At 55.4% G+C, this 16,515-nt stretch overlaps 2 protein-coding genes across 2 annotated transcripts in view; one reads left to right on the forward strand and one right to left on the reverse strand.

Annotated features, from left to right (window-relative positions):
- FEZ1 (fasciculation and elongation protein zeta 1) overlaps positions 1-16,515 on the reverse strand; it is a 431,041-nt gene that overhangs the window by 140,365 nt on the left and 274,161 nt on the right. The window lies entirely within an intron of this gene.
- On the forward strand, positions 1,201-13,506 carry ADAMTS15 (ADAM metallopeptidase with thrombospondin type 1 motif 15). The gene is made up of 8 exons (XM_068172354.1): positions 1,201-2,453; positions 6,680-6,812; positions 7,346-7,513; positions 7,919-8,202; positions 8,968-9,145; positions 9,242-9,423; positions 9,992-10,167; positions 10,498-13,506. The coding sequence occupies exons 1-8, from the start codon at positions 1,539-1,541 to the stop codon at positions 11,276-11,278; spliced, it is 2,817 nt and encodes a 938-aa protein (XP_068028455.1). The 5' UTR covers positions 1,201-1,538; the 3' UTR covers positions 11,279-13,506.

A 16,515-nucleotide genomic window follows, 5' to 3' on the forward strand; every position in this document is an offset into this window, starting at 1 on the left:
AACCGTGGTGCTTATGGTGCTGATATATCTGTCCCTCAGCTGCAGGTTGTTGCTGAGGACTCTTCAGTGCTCTCCAAAAATCCCATCCCCAGCTAGATCTTCCTACCTCCCAGGAGCATTGACTGCCCCAGCGTCCTCCACACCCTGTTCTGGTGCTCCCTGTATTTGGCGGGTGTGGGCAATTCCCATATACTCCACACAGGTCTCAGAGGAGGGGGTGTTGCCGACGTTAACACTTACGGAGTGCACTTTGGTGGTGAGGAATGAAGGGAGGCTGAGCTCAGAAGTGGAAATCGCCTTTGCCCCCCAGCTGGATGAGGGTGGGGTGGGTGGAGGGGGGTGCACTGGAAGCTGCTTTGCTGGGGAGAACAGGGATCCCCCGGTGTGAATGCAGGAATTGTTGGGGCAGTGTTGCACTGGGGCGGCAGGTCTGGAGGTGCATGGAGGGGCACAGCCCAGATCTTGGTGCTAGACACCCCTGTGCTATGGAAAACATTTGTCTTCCTGAATAATGGGAACTAAGCCCTCAGCTGCCAAATAGTGGGTTCCCCACTCCGCTGAACTGTCCCAAATACCAGCAAGAAGCAGAAGATGGAAGGCTGGAATAGCTGACCTTTAAAGGTCCTTTCCAACCCAAACTGTTCCATGACTCAATGATTCTATGACCTTTTATCTTTCCTGCACATCCCTGTTGTAACCAGAGGCCCCATCCCTGCGGGGTCACAGAGCTCCATCCCTTCACTTAGAGCAGGATCCAGAAAAACTGGACAGTGGTAGGAGGGAGCCTGGCAGGTGGGAGCATCCCTGGGGGATGCAGTTTCCCTCTTTGCTGCAGGAATAAAAGTGAAGAAGGTCTCCTTCCACTCCACCCCATCCAACACCCCAATCCTATCCTGTCCCACCCTCACATCCCACTGCATTCCATTCCCATCCCATCCTGTCCCATCCCACCCCTTATCCCGTCCCATCTCACCTCACCCCATCCCATTCCACCCCACCCTTTATTCCATCCTGTTCCAACCTCAGCATCCCATTCCGTCCCATACAATCCCATCCCACTCCTCAGTCCCATCCATTTCATCCCATCTCATCCCACCCTCTGTACCACCCCACCTCAAACCCACATCCCATTCCATCCCACCCCATCCCACCCCATCATTCCATCCCCTCCCGTCCTCACGGCGGTGCCGCGCCCCCACCCCGCTCCGCCCCGGGGAGGCGGCGGCAGCCCCGGGCGGAGCGCGGTTCTCTCCCGGCTCCGCTCGGCTCCTCCGCCGGCCCCGCTCGGCCCCGCTCGGCTCCGGCCCCCGCCCCGGAGTGGCTGCGGCGGGGCCAAGCCGCGCCCCGCTCCCGCACTATAAAAGCGCGGTGCGCCCCGCAAAGCAGGTACCGGCGGGGCCGCTCCGCTCCTCCAGCCTCCGCGGGTCCAGGAGGAGGAGGAGGAGGAGGGAGGGAGGAAGGGGGGGGCCGGGTCCTGCTTTCTCCCCCCCCGCGCCTCCCCCGAACCCCGATGCGGCCGGCCTGAGCCCGCCGGGACGATGCTGCCGCTGCTGCCGCTGCTGCTGCTGGGCGCCCCGGGGCTGCGCCTGACCTCGGGGGCACCCCCGGACCCCGACTCCGCGCTGGTCACTCCCCTGCGCCTGGACCCCGACATCAACGGGCCCGCTTATTTCAGGGGGGGCCCGGCCGAGCCTCCCCGGGGGGGCCAGGCGCTGGTGATCCAGCTCTCGGCTTTCGGGGAGGATTTCTACCTCCACCTCTCCCCCGACGCCCGGTTCATCGCGCCCGCCTTCGCCGCCCACTACCTGGGGGCGGCCGCCCGCTCGCTCCCCGTTCTCCGCCACTGCTTCTATTCGGGGGATGTCAACGCCGACCGCGAGTCCTTCGCCGCCCTCAGCCTTTGCGGGGGGCTCCGGGGGGCTTTCGGCTACCGGGGAGCCGAGTACCTGATCAGCCCGCTGGCGGGGGGGGCGCCCGGGGGACTCCATCGCCTGCAGCGCCGCAGCCCCGGCCGCCCCGTCGGGGCCGGAGCATCCCGCTGCGCCGTGGGCTCCGGGCTCACCCCCGGCGTGCTGCAGGCGCTCGACAAGTACCGGGGGCGTGCGGGGGGAAAAGGCGGCCGCGCCAAGCGCTTCGCCTCGGTCCCGCGTTACGTGGAGACCTTGGTGGTGGCCGACGAGTCGATGGTGAAGTTCCACGGGGATGACCTCCAGCACTACCTGCTCACCCTGATGGCCACGGCCGCCCGCCTCTACAAGCACCCCAGCATCCGTAACCCCATCCAGATCTCCGTGGTCAAGTTCCTCCTCATCGGGCAGGATGACAAGGGGCCCAAAGTCACCAGCAACGCCGCCCTCACCCTCCGCAACTTCTGCGCCTGGCAGAAGAAGTGGAACAAGGTCAGCGACAAGCACCCTGAGTACTGGGACACCGCCATCCTCTTCACCAAACAGGTGGGTGCAGGGGTGCCCAGAGGAGCTGCTCCCCCCGTCACCGTGCCCTGCACTGGGCTAAGGCGTTCTGCCACCTGTGTGCATGACGGGGAGGTTGTGCCTGTGGCTGATCCCTCTTTCCCAGGGAACCTCCACTCTCAGATGTTGGGGTGGGGGGACCAGAGGCATGGAGCAAGCTAACTTGGGCCAGCCCTTGCTGTCCCCTGGACAGGTTTTGGCTAGCAGCCTGGAAAAATCCCTGCCATGGGGTGAATGAGGCCAGGAGGTGTCCAAAGGCAGGTTGCCCCATGGGCAGAAACCTGCTGCTCTATCTCCTGCCTCCATGCAGGAGCTTGGCAGTGAGTCCTGTGGCTCTGGTGTGCACCCTGAAAGGAGAGGTCTGAGCCCAGAAGAGGAGGAGCATGGTCCCGCTTCCCCCTCCCCAGCTGGGAAGAGCTCACAGTGCCACCTGCCAAGAAAAAACCTCTCCCTGCTTCCTCTGACTCATGCATGAGGTTCTCCTGAGAACCTGGACCTCTCCTCAGCACTGGCTGCGCTGCATGGACCCGGTTCAGGGCTGGAAGTGAAGCACCAGAGATTCAGCCAGCGCTGCAGCCCTCGAGTGGGAGAGAGCAGAGAGGCACTGCCACCACTGCCGTGGGCTGGCCGCATCCCTGTGGTGGGAGAGAGACTTGGAGCTGCCTTTGCCATGGCTCCGTGGTGATGTGGCGTGTGGGATGAACTCTGCATCCTCCCACCCCCACAGACTGGGTGACACTGAAGCTCCCACAGCCTCTCCCCATTGTTCCTCCCTCCCTGTGGTCCTGTCTTAGTGTGGACATCAGTCCAGTGCCTGCATCCCAAAATCTCTGATGGGATGGGAGGAGGATGAGCCCAGCTTGGAGGGGACAGTCACGTCTTATCCTGGCTGCAGCAGGCTTTGGCAGAAAAGGCTCCTTGCGCTTTCTCCTTCCACTATCCCTGCCCAGATGTTTTTGGATTAGGGACAGGTGAGGAGCTCCCCTCAGCAGCAGGCAGACCATTCCCAAAACATTTTTCCAGGTCAAGCACTTGTGGTGGGTGGGAAGGATATAGCATCCAGCTCAGTTCAGCTGTCCCTAGCCTGGGCTCAGCAAGGGCTGACAATGGCCTGGAGCAGGAATGATGCTGTGCAGGACGTGTAGAATTTTGTCCTGTGTGTCTTCTTGTTCTCCCCACCCCGGGCCAGCTGTAAATCCTATGGGAGCACAGACAGGATGGAAGCCCAGGTTGCTGGAGCAGCTCAAAGAGGAGGACACTGCTGACACCTCTGCAGGGACGAGCAGCTCCACCCCTGGTGGAAGCCCAGTGAGGTCACTGGAGCTGCACGTGGGACAGAGTCGGTCCCAGCGATTCAAAAGATGTGGATCACGTCTGGGCTGCATTTTTTACACATTGCTAAACCATCCATTCCTGAAATCCCAAAGCAAGCTCAATGCAAAGGCACACGGTCAGGGAGACATCTGCCTTCCTTGAGTGCATCCATCTGTGGTCCCCTGACATTCTGAAGCTTATCTTCCTGCCAAAAAGCTGTTACATAAGCCCCCGACTTAAATTTCACCTCCAGGCTGGTTGATAGGCAGTTTTCACTGTGATGATGAGTTGCTGACGAATGGGGCTCTCTTTTACTGCTTGGATTTGCTCCCTTCCAGCACTGGTGATGCTGAATGATGGATTTGCCTTTGGGAAACTCAGTCCTGATCAGCTGGTGGGTGCAGATTCCCTTCCTACCTGAGCCACTGCTTGTTAGAGGGTCCTGCAGAGCATCCAGCCTTCAGCTGCCCTCCTGGAAATATCCTGGCACACCATGGCAAAGGGCTTGTCCATCCTTCCCACCCCTCCTGGACCTCGTGTCACACCGGCAAACGTTTGCTGCACATCTTTGCTTTGCTGTAAAACCAAAGGGATGTTGCATGAAGGAACATCTGGCTGCAGCCTAGCACGTGGCTGATGCTGTGGGGGAATTTGGAAACTGCAGCTCAAGCCTCAGCTTTTTGGAGTTGCTTTGGATGCACACAGGAAGCCTCTGTGGCAGGGAGAGTGCTTATGAGACTGAGTAGGTGAATTAATGCACAAGGATCCCCCTGACTGACCTGTGGAACATCTTGAGAAGTTCACAAGGGATGACAAAAAGCCTTGGAAGGTCCCATGTAGGAAAGTCAGGCTGGCAGGGGAGTGCTGATGCACTGAGCAGCAGTGCTGATGCACTGAGCAGCAGCACTGAGTGCAGATGCACCTGCAGCCCCTTGGGGGACCAAGCGTCCTCCCCGTACCTGTGCCAGCAGGGGGGATACCAGTGACAGAGAGCAGAGGCAGAGCCGGCTCCTTGCACGGTGTTTTCCCACCCTAAACATCTTCCATTTCTCTCTGCTCCCCTCCTGAGCAGCCTCAACACCTGGCAATGCTGAAGGAGGTGTTCAGGTGGGGGATCAGGAGTTCTCATGAAAGCCCAGAGATGCTGCCTGGCATGCCCAGGCTGTCCTGAGGAGGCTGTGGTGAGGAGTGAGGGAAAAGCCCCTGAAGAGCTGCTGGTGGTGTATCCCAGCGAGGTTCAGAGCGAGAAGTGGGTCAGTGTTACAGTGCAGGTGTTGGGCTGGGAGCCAAAGCTCGCTGTGCTGGCGAGGAAAGAACTCTTCAAAGAGCACTGAGAACTCTTCAGCGAGCGCTGAGCAGGGAGCTGCGGGCTGTGAGGCTGTGACGTTCCTCCCCATGCCCCATCCTCGTCCCCAAACCCCCAGTGCTGGTCAGAGCATGGGCAGGGGCTCCTGGGCAAGCTGCAGCCCTGGACTGGCTCAGCGTGGGGATGGCACTGGGTCTTGGTGGTATTTTGGGACTGGGACTCTGCCCCTGGGCTTGCCAGCACCATTAATCCACCTGTGCCCAGCAGTGGGGGCACTGCCAATGCAATGTGGGGTTGCCACCTCTTCTCCCTGCTGACGCTGATGTGTGATGGGTCAGGGGTGCAGCAGGGCCCCAGCTGGTCAGGAAAATTGCAGAGCAAAGCGCTGAACTCAGTTGCATGATGGGCTTTTCCACCACCAGAGCAGACCCAGACATTTCTTCACGTCACCTCTCTGGAGATCCTGGTCTTGCCTGTGCCTCCACACTCTGTAGCCCCAGGTCTCCTGTTAAAGCCATCTCGGCCCTGGCTGGGGCTCTCTGAAGTCATCAGGACTGTTATTTACCCACGGCCGAACCTGCCTGCGCGGGAATGCCTTCAGCTTGGAAACCTTGCTGGAAATATTGGCAGAGCAGCTCCTGCAGGATTTTGAGCAACCCAGGCGCTTTGGCTGGTCGAGTGCTGAGCATGAATCATGCTTATTTATAGCATGGGAGCGCCCAGCGAGTCCCTTACTTTTCTTTTCATGTGGAAAACAGCTCCGTGCCCGCTGCATGGCCTCCCTGGCAGCTCTGGGACAGCACCGAGGGAGGGGAGGATGCTCCAGCCCTCCCAAACCAAACCACACCCCAGCAGGGGAAGGGAGCACCTGGGACAAAGTTGCTGCCAGTCTGCAGCACCGGTGTGTCTTAAATGGACTTTTTTTAGCACAAGCACCTGGGGAAGGACAGATGTGCCTACGATGAGACCCTTCCCAGCCTCTCTCCTGAAAATATCTATGTAGGATCTGGCTGTCCTCAGTTTAGGGGTGGAAGTCTAAGCTGGTTCTTCCTTTGATCACCTGGGCTTGGTTGCTCCTTGAAGGATTGCTGCAGAGTGTCTTAGAGAGACAAAAGCACTTTCTTTAACCTTGGAAACCTTTGGACCTGGTCCAGGGCTTTCTTGTTCCTTGGAAGAAGCTGAGAAATGAGATTGAGAAGTGGCTCAGCCCTGAGTCCAAGGCCAGATGTGTTCCCATCCACCCACCTTGAGCTGACACTTAAGATGAAGGGAACCAGACTGGCTGGTCTGTGACAAAACCAGCTCCACCCCAGCCAGAGGAGCTGTTTGGGTAGGAAAAGCTGTTGCTGAAGGCAGGGCAGGAAGCTACACACATCCCTGGTGCTGGGGTTTAGTGCAAACACACTGTTGCAGCCTGGGCTGGGTCAGGACTGGGGTTTCCTGCCTCTGTATCCCGGTGTGGTTCCCATCCCTTTGGGCTTTTTTCCCATCAGTAGCTCCCTGTGGGGGGCCAGGGATGAGGTGGGAAAGGGAAACCATGACACCTGTGCTGTGCCCAGGACTAACCCCTTCCCTCTGTGACTGGCAGGACCTGTGTGGTGCCACCACCTGTGACACGTTGGGAATGGCAGACGTGGGCACCATGTGTGACCCCAAGCGCAGCTGCTCCGTCATCGAGGACGATGGGCTGCCCTCGGCTTTCACCACCGCCCACGAGCTGGGTAAGGCTCCCAGCTCTCCTCTTCCTCTCAGGAGCAGTTCCAGGAGCTGCCAGGGTTCAGAAAAGGTTTCAGCCTCTGGGAGATGAGACAATTGGCGGTATCTGACGATAGGGAAACTCTGCCTGGGGTACAAGACTCCCCCTGAGCCATGTGGGAAAGAGCTGCTGAGGGAGCAAAAGGCTTTGCTCTCATGGTTGCTATCACAGCTGGGTTTCCAGGATTCAGGAGTCCTGAAATAACAGGCAGAGGGCACACCTGCCTCCGGGAGGGAGGAGACAGCGGGGCAAGTGCTGAAGTCACCTGTCACCTTCTCTTCACAGTTTCCTTTGCCCTTCCCTTTCCTTGTGCATGGGGCATCTGGGAGAGAGCTGGAATGTTTGCTGACTCTTCTGGGCTTTCCACAGCTGCAATCCTTGTGGGTCTGCCCACTCCATGTCTCAGTCTCCCCTGAAAGAAGCTGTGGGTGGGGGGGGAGTTCCTGCTCCTTGTGCTGTGCTGGGTTATTCATGCTGCCTCCCTTATTCCATCCCCAGGCCACGTGTTCAACATGCCCCATGACAACGTGAAGGCCTGTGAGGAGGTCTTTGGCCAGCTGAAGACCAACCACATGATGTCCCCCACCCTCATCCAGATCGACCGTGCCAACCCCTGGTCAGCCTGCAGCGCTGCCATCATCACCGACTTCCTGGACAGTGGCCACGGTGAGCCCTGCTGTGCCCCTCACCCCGTGCCTGTGTCCCTATTCCCTAGGAACAGGGTCTATCCCTGCAGGTGTTTACTGGGAAAAGATAGCTGGCTGTAGAGCTCTTCCTCTCCTGGCTCTGTAAACAAATTTAGAAGGAAATGGGAGGTTTCTGTAGCGTCCAGACCTCCTGGGTGTCCCCAGCAGTGACATCTGCACTCAGGCTGCTGGCACAGCTCCAAGGCATCACCAGGAGGTGGAATCATCTGCATCTGGGATACAGGCAAGATTGAGGGCATCCCTGCATCCCTGGGGTAGCTTTGGCCCAATCTCTCCCTCATCTCCCTGCAGCGGTGCTTTCCCTCCCCTCTGTGGTCCATACAAACCCCAGGACCTGGTAGACCCCCTCTCCCCACTCCTGCAGGGGACTGTTTGCTGGACCAGCCTGCCAAACCCATCCCTCTGCCCGAAGACCTGCCGGGGACGAGCTACAGCCTGAACCAGCAGTGCGAGCTGGCCTTCGGGGTGGGCTCCAAGCCTTGCCCCTACATGCAGTACTGCGCCAAGCTGTGGTGCACGGGCAAGGCGCGCGGGCAGATCGTCTGCCAGACCCGCCACTTCCCCTGGGCCGACGGCACCGCCTGCGGCGACGGGCACTTCTGCCTCAAGGGAGCCTGCGTGGAGAGGCACAACGTCAGCAAGTACAGGGTGAGTGCCTGTGCTGGGAGCCCCGAAACACCCTACAGGGTCACTCAGTGAGTACAGGGTGAGTGCCTGTGCTGGGAGCCCCCAAAAACAGGGTGAGTGCCTGTGCTGGAAGCCCCAAAACACCCCACAGGGTCACTCAGTGAGTACAAGGTGAGTGCCTGTGATGGGAGCTCCCAAAACACCCCACAGGGTCACTCTGAGCAGCTGCTGGCAGAGGTATCTCCCATCTCCTGATGGTGGAGACCTAGCATGGGGACAGTGATGTGGAAAGAGCAGGAGATCCCTTGGGTGTCATGTGTTTCTCAAGGAGTGAGGCTGCTGCTCTGCTCCAGCCAGCCCTGGGCAAGTTTCACAGAATTTTGAGTGTTGGAAGGGACTCACAAGGATCATTGAGTCCAACTACTGGCCCTGCTCAGGACCATTCCCAAGAGTCACACTACACACCTGAGGGTATTGTCCAAATGCTTCTTGAGCTCTGTCAGGCTTGGGGCTGTGACCACTTTCCTGGGGGCCTGTTCCAGTGCCCCAGCACCCTCTGGGGGAAGAACCTTTCAGTGATATCCAACCTAACCCTCCCCTGACACAACTTCAGACCAACTCCCTTGGGTCCTCTCACTGGTCGCCACAGAGAAGAGATCAGTGTTCACCCCTCGGATTCCCGTCACCAGGAGGTTTTGTGGGCGGTTGGAGGTTTCACTTGTGAGGGGATGGCTCCAAGTGTGGAAAGGATGGGTGTGCAGCGCCTCATGCTGTCCCTCCCTGCAGGTGGACGGTGGCTGGGCCAAGTGGGCGCCGTACGGGCCGTGCTCACGGACCTGTGGCGGTGGGGTGCAGCTGGCCAGGCGGGAATGCACCGACCCTGTGCCGGCCAACGGGGGCTCCTACTGCGAGGGCATCCGCGTCAAGTACCGCTCCTGCAACCTGGAGCCCTGTGCTGCTGCAGGTAAGGGCTGGAGCTCGGCTTGGCCTGTAACAACCCCAGAAAACTAAAGCTGGAGGTGCAGGCTGGTGCCCAACAACACATCCTTATTATTTTCAGTGCCAGGGAAGAGCTTCCGTGAGGAACAGTGTGAGGCTTTCAATGGCTACAGTCACAGCACGAACCGCCTGACTGCCTCCGTCTCCTGGGTTCCCAAATACTCCGGTGTCTCGCCCCGGGATAAGTGCAAGCTCATCTGCCGGGCCAACGGCACTGGCTACTTCTATGTGCTGGCACCCAAGGTTGGTGAGAGACCCCCAGGGTCAGTGCCTTGACTGTGGGATGGCTCCAGTGCACCTGGAGATAAATAGATTTTCCTTGTCTGGTGGGTAGATGGTGTTAGATGAAGTACCACCAGTCTGGTATGAATCAGCTTGGTGCTGGAGCTGGTCCATGGAGGGTCTTCCTCTGGAAGATGGCATTTTTACCTCTTGTAAAGGTGCCTCTGGCATATTCCTGTGGTCCTAGGATAGAGGATGATAGTTTGGGTACTGGGGAAGCATCGGGCAGGGCAGGGAGCACATCCAGACATGGGACTGAGTGAGATGGTGTTAGCAGTGTCCCCTGTGCAGCTTGTTCCCTGCAATGGAAAGGGCAGGAAATTCTGTGGATGGGAGAAAAGGAATGAGGTCCCACATATTTCTCTCAGAGACCCCAAAATCCTGCCTGCAAAGCAGAACATGAGCAAAGAGCGACATGGTGCCTGCTGGCATCTCCTGGCGGATGGATTGGGGTGGGATGGACACAGCTGGGATGCCTCGGGAGGTGTGAGAGGGAAATATAGCAGCTTATTTTTCTCACCTGGTTTAGGTTGTGGATGGCACCCCTTGCTCCCCAGACTCCACTTCGGTCTGTGTCCAGGGCAAATGCATCAAGGCGGGCTGTGATGGGAAGTTGGGCTCCAAGAAGAAGTTTGACAAATGCAGTGTCTGTGGAGGAGACAACAAGAGCTGCAAGAAGGTCTCAGGCTTGTTCACCAAGCCCATGTGAGTATTTGGTTACCCTGTATGCTTCTCTTACTCCAGCTCTGTGTTTTGGTGTAGATCGCTGCACAGACACCTGGGCTGGCTCTGAAGGAGCAGAAGGACACATCTAATGTTCTGTTGGCTTCTGATGGAGTGCTGTTGAGCCAGAGGGGCTGAAACATTTTCCTGTAACTGGGTGTCATCAGCCTAGACAAAACTCAATGCAGTGAGGAGATTCAAAATGATCTTCACAGAAAGAAGACAAACATAGGGGTGGGAGGACCTCAGGGCTGAAGTAATGCACCATGTCCCTGTGCCTGATGTCCTGCCCTGCCCACTCTTCTCTTTCAGGCATGGCTACAACTTTGTGGTGGTCATCCCCGCGGGCGCCTCCAACATTGACATCCGGCAGCGGGGCTACAAAGGACTCATCAGCGATGACAACTACCTGGCACTGAAGAACGCGCAGGGCAAGTACCTACTGAACGGCCACTTCATCGTCTCGGCTGTCGAGAGGGACCTGATGGTGAAGGGCAGCGTCCTGCGCTACAGCGGCACCGGCACCGCCGTCGAGAGCCTCCAGGCCTTCAAGCCCATCCAGGAGCCCCTGACTCTGGAGGTGCTCTCCGTGGGAAAGATGACTCCTCCTCGGGTACGCTACTCCTTCTACCTCCCCAAGGAGAGCAAGGAGGACAAGTCCTCCTACAAGAAGGAGGGCAAGACCCCACCAGACCTCAACAACAGCGTCCTCAGCCTGTCCAACCGCCTGGATGGCGGGAGGCCGAGCTACAAACGCCCCTCCTACAAGTGGGCGGTGGGCGGCTGGGAGGCGTGCTCTGTCACCTGCGGCGATGGCTTGCAGAAGCGGTCGGTGGCTTGCCGCGACTCCTATGGCCAGCCGGCTGCCGAGTGCGATGCGGCACAGCGCCCTGCCGACGTCCGGCTGTGCGGGGAGCCCTGCCCGGCCTGGGAAGCTGGACCGTGGTCTTCTTGCTCCAAGAGTTGTGGTCGGGGTTTCAAGAGACGTGCATTGAAGTGCTTGGTGCCTACGGGGCGCCTGCTGCCCCGGGAGAGTTGCAATTTTCGGAGGAAGCCGCAGGAGCTGGATTTCTGCACCTTGAGGCCATGCTGAGCAGGTCAAGGGGTGCCTGCAAGGAAGGGCATGGTGTTCCTATGGCTGGGCACAGCCAAGCAGCAGCCAGAGGTTGGGAGTGGGGGAGATGTCCATAGCACATAGCAGAAGGGGGAAAAATAAGAAAAAAATGGGAAAAAAAAGGGACCTGGGTGTGGGGACAGCCCCATGCACCTGGGAGAGAGGGCTTTTACCAACCAGGTCACTTGGAGACAGAGCAGGAATGAACATCTACCTCGAAGCCACTGAACGACACGGAAACCACCGGTGGAGGCTGGGAACTGGGGGGACAGATGGAAGCGAGGAGGATCATCCCTGCCTGTGGTGGATCTGTGGTACAGGCAGGGAGATGCCCCTAAATTGCACAGATGAAGCCTCCCCCCACCTTCCCAGGACCAACCTTACTTCCCTTCTCCCTGGACTCCCCCAACACTCATGCTAAATGGGACCAAAAGGATTTACCAATGCAACGACCACCGGTGCGACGAGGCGCTGGGACTGATGCCTCCAGGGTTTGCTGGTGGGGACTTTGTTGTCCCAGCAGCATCCCCGGGCCGGGCTGGAAGGTGGTGGCTTTATTTTCATTCTCTCCTCGTGTTTATGACCTGACCAGTGTAAATTTTATGGTGCTTAACTCTGTATTTTTTTAACCTCCTTTCTCCCCTCCTGGTGGATGTAAACCTTGCATAGCAGGGCTGGTGTTATTCCCAGGGGATCTCACCAGCCTGAGGTTTCCTATGGTGCTTTGGGATGGGGCTGTGTGAACATCCAGATGCTCCTTTACACCCTGGGCCACCTGAAGCTTTTCAGGGTTAAAAGGGATCACAGTGGAGGTTTGAGCTGTCGTTCCAAAAAAGCAACAAGGAACTGTGCTGTAGTTCCACAGGGTCAGACACACCTCCCCCGGTCACTGAGACTTTGCTTTGCTCTGGAAATGGTGCTCAATACTCAATGGGACCAGTATGTCATGCCCAGACATCCCACAGCCTCCCGCCTTTAACCAGGCTGGGGTATTTTTCCTCTGTGTAAAGCCTCTCTGAGATATCCTGAGCTCTATCAGAGCTGAGGTCACTTCCCTGGCATCCCCTTTGAGCTGAGGGAGAGGGAGATTAATTTGGGTCTTTGGCTTTCCTGAGGAAAAAGGGGCTCAGCGGGGTTCAGGCATGCAGGGAAAGAGGGACTGTCAAACCTCTTGCTGCTGCAAAGCATCTACAACCAGTTTCCCCCTCCAGTTATTCTGGGGTTGTTCTGTACCTCTGGGGTTATTCTGCACCTCTGACGGTTTAGTAGCATCGTGCCTGTTGTGGTCAGAGGCTGTTTTACCTCTCCCAAACCCCATTTATCACTGAGGTCCCTTGCTCAGATCAAATCATCAGGCACCATTGGATTTTTTGCTTTGTCACTGATGCAGGTGCCTCTTAATCAACGAGCTGTGACTGGGAGCAAGCCAAAGCTTCTGGGTCAAGCTGTGCAGTTACTGGGATCAGCAGGAAGGTATTTTAGAGATGAGACACACATTTTGGGTAGGCAGAAGATGCCTTCTCAGCAAATAAAGGCTTGGAGCCTGCCATGCTTGTTGGAGATACAACAAGGAAACTCCGTTGCCTCTTGGGTGGCTCCAGAAGGTCTCCAGCTGTGAGCAAGGTGAGAATGACAAGAAATGGGACAGGTGGCATGAGAGTTCCCTTCTTAGATCTTTCCAGCAGCTCACAAACTCCTTGTGACAATGTTTGTGGGCTCATCCTCCCTAGGGATCCTCCTAGAGGATCGATCTAATGCCTCTTTCAACACAATCGTGTTTTAGGTCTCCACGCTGCTCCACAGAGCCAGGAGCAGATGTTGTGGTTGCTCTGCACAGCAGGGAACGGGAGTTAATGTTCTTAGGAAATCCCTTCCAGGTCTCCATTCCCATGAACATACCACCCATTTTCTGAGGGTTTTCCTGCATATCTGAGCCCGCTGCGCTTCCCTCTGGGGACAGAGCTCTGAGGAGCTGCCCTTTGGTGTCCTGCCATCCCACAGCTGGTTCCTAAGCCACCGAGAAATTGTCAGCCTCGCTCCTGAGGAGGGGAGGGATTCCTCGTGTGTGGTTCTTTTGCTGAGGGTGCAGCAGAAGGACGGAGATGCCGATGGTACTGGCTGCTTTGTGTATACCATGTATACTGAACATCGATCTCTGCTGTTTGTGCGTCAGTAGCAAACCTGAAATAAATCTGTATTTAACGTTACACCCGGGGGGACACGGTCCTGCAAGGATTGTTTTGTTGGTGGCTGCAGGGTATTCTTTGTGTAATTGTGATGCTGACCCCTTTATAGTGTCAGCTCATTAACTAAAGAACAAAACTGGTGCCTTTCGGGCTAGCCTAAAAACAGAGGCCAGACAAAATTAAGGTAATAAAAAGTGGTTCTATTTATTGAAGGGTCTTCAGGTACATTTAGGGCAGACAAAGTCCCCCCAGGGGCTACACCCAAAAAAGGACAATGGGTCACGGGTTTTCACACTTCTATAAGTTTGGGCTGGGGGTGGAACTCAGTTTGCTTTCTATCATCACAGAATCCCAGAATAGTCTGTGTTGGAAGGGACCATGAAGATTATCTCATTCCATCCCCTTCTGCCACAGAGACACTTTCCACTATCCCAGGGTGCTCCAAGTCCCGTCCAGCCTGGCCTTGGATACTTCCAGGGATGGGGCAGCCACAGCTGCTCTGTGCCAGGGCCTGCCCAGCCTCACAGGGAAGAATTTCTCCCTAAAGTTTAATCCTAAAGAAACAGACACAGCTGGGAACCTTCCCCCTCAGCAGCTCCTACAGGGAGCCTCCCCTCACAATAAAGTTCACTTTCACCCCAAATATATCCCACCCTGCAAAGGCAAGAGTTGCAAATGGCTTTATTGGGAGCAAGGAGGGAGATTTCCACCCGTTACAGCCATAACTTTTGCCTCAAGTATCTGTTCAGGAGCAGAAAATTAAGTTTAACCTATCACCTTGCTCCTCCAGGTGACAGCCCCACATTTTTAACCAGATGCTCTTAAAGATCACCCAGAGAGGCAAAAACCCCACATAATCCCCAAGTATTTACCTGATATATATATATATTTATAAATATAATATAAAATAATATATATTTTAATACATCTATATTTTTATTATGCATAAAATTTCATTTAGTATATAAAATATATAAATACATACACACACACATATAAAAAATAAAGAAAAATAATTAATTAAATAATGATAATGATAATAATAAATATATTTACCTGGTGAGGAAGATACAAACCCAGCATCAAGGCCAGAATCACCCTGTGGAAGGGAAGGGGGGTGTGCAGGCAGGGAAAGCTGGTGATGGCTTAGTGGGGCAACACATGGGTGACACAGATTTTGTCCTGCATCTGTATCAAGCCTCAAGGCACAGGAACAGGCTCCTAGTGCAGGAGGAATGATGTGGAGCATCAGATTTTCTATCTGAGAAGAAGGGGTGGCTTTTCCCACTGTCATGAGATGCTGCATTCGATTCTTCTCTGGATTCCTCATTTTCCAGCACTAAAAGGTTTTATTGTTTCTTCCCTTCACTGCGAATTTGTCGTATTTGGATTCTCCAGTAGCTAATAAAAGACCGAACTGGCGCTTTTCCCTTCAGGGGACACTGATGTGCCTTCACCTGCAGGGAAGGGAAGGTCAGGATGCTCTGATGGAGCAATAGGCATGTGACCCATCCCCTCAGGCCAAGGAATCATGGCCAGGAATCCCCATTTTGGTCCAAATCCATCCCTGGCTGAGCTGGAGAGCTGAAGATGGCTTGGGCAGAGCACACCAAAAGTCTTTAGGGAGCCAAAACTCAAACTCAATCCTGCCTCTGGGACTGCCTGCAAATCTGCTTGTTTATGTTTGTCCTGTGCTGAAACCCAAGAAGCTTAAATTAAAAAAAAAAAAAAAAAAAAAAAAAAAAAAAAAAAAAAAAAGGGATTACCTGGAGTGTATGGGAGAGAAACTATGGAGGGGGAGGGAAATGCTCCTGCCTCATCTGGTGTTTTGGTCCAGGGCTTCAACGTGGCCGTGGATCAACTCCCTGGGGTTGGGATGCTGCCTTGCTATTTTTATATCTCTACATACACACACACACATAAATATATATTACTGCCATCACTATTAATAATAATTATAATTGCTGGGCTTTGCCAGGAGACAAAAGCAAAACCAGACGTACATGGAACTAATGGAGTTAATTGATAACACATGTCCTGCAGAAAACCTCTCCTGGGAGAAGAAAGAAACTGGGAAGGGCTCTGCTGTGCCTGGGAAAAGGGGAATGTTCACTCGAGCTGGGGATGTAAAACAAAATGCTGACGTGGAGCCAGGATGTGAGACCCCAGCCCCTCTTCCCATCTCTTCCATCAGCTCTCCCGGCACCGACACCTCCGTAACGCAGCTACGGCTGGTTCTTCCTGAATCAGGCAAAAAATCCTGCTCCTCAAGCAGGAAAGGCTTTTCCCCACTATGGAACCTCTGAGAATGGTCTGAATCCTGGTCAGGCAGTCAGAGGAAGCCTGGACAGCTCTTCTGACTGGGATGGAGACGAGCTCCAGCACGGTGTGGGACCAGCTGGAAGGGATGCCAGGGCCCCGGCAGTGCCGACCCCCTGGCCCTTGCAGCAGACTAAACTTCCCCTGTTGTCCTCCCAGCCAGCAAACTGACATGTTCCCACAAGCATTTATGCTGGTTTGGGTTTATTTTTTTTTTTTTTTAATTTTTTTTCTAATTCTCCAACACGGTCAGTGCCAAATTTGTCTGTCCAACACTAATCTGGCAGGCAGGGCTCATGGATTTATGGCAAACAAACTCCCACCTCTTGTTGACCAGCGGCAGGAGGGGGATTTTGTCTTTTTTGAGGTCTCCATCACATACTTTCACTCCTATAAATGCAAAATCCTCGGAGAAGTGATGGCAGGAGGAGCGAGACGGCGTCAGCATCTCCGAGGGAATGAGCTGAGTAAATCAGGCAGCTGTTAAAGATTATAATCCTTAACTAGGTAAAAACCCTTGGAAATCGCAGCCATGGGGTGAGTGGTGAGAGCTTTCCAGCCAACTCCTGGGGAAGGTGCTGCCTTTGGATTTAGCCTAATTAATATCAAGTTCAGCCAAGCAAGCCTGGGAGGTGGATGGGCTCCTAAATGGTTTTTTAATGTGCCATGATTATTTTTTAAAGGTTTCTTTATTTTCCCCCCACTTGTAAA

The sequence above is a fragment of the Anomalospiza imberbis genome, chromosome 24 (genome assembly GCF_031753505.1).
Source record: "Anomalospiza imberbis isolate Cuckoo-Finch-1a 21T00152 chromosome 24, ASM3175350v1, whole genome shotgun sequence".
NCBI classification, from domain to species: domain Eukaryota; kingdom Metazoa; phylum Chordata; class Aves; order Passeriformes; family Viduidae; genus Anomalospiza; species Anomalospiza imberbis.

Bases quoted from the DNA above. Each gene is read 5' to 3' on its own strand.
- ADAMTS15 (XM_068172354.1), top strand. From the start codon at position 1,539: ATGCTGCCGCTGCTGCCGCTGCTGCTGCTGGGCGCCCCGGGGCTGCGC. The intron at 2,454-6,679 runs GTGGGTGCAGGG...TGTGACTGGCAG, and splicing joins CCATCCTCTTCACCAAACAG to GACCTGTGTGGTGCCACCAC. The intron at 9,146-9,241 runs GTAAGGGCTGGA...TATTATTTTCAG, and splicing joins GGAGCCCTGTGCTGCTGCAG to TGCCAGGGAAGAGCTTCCGT.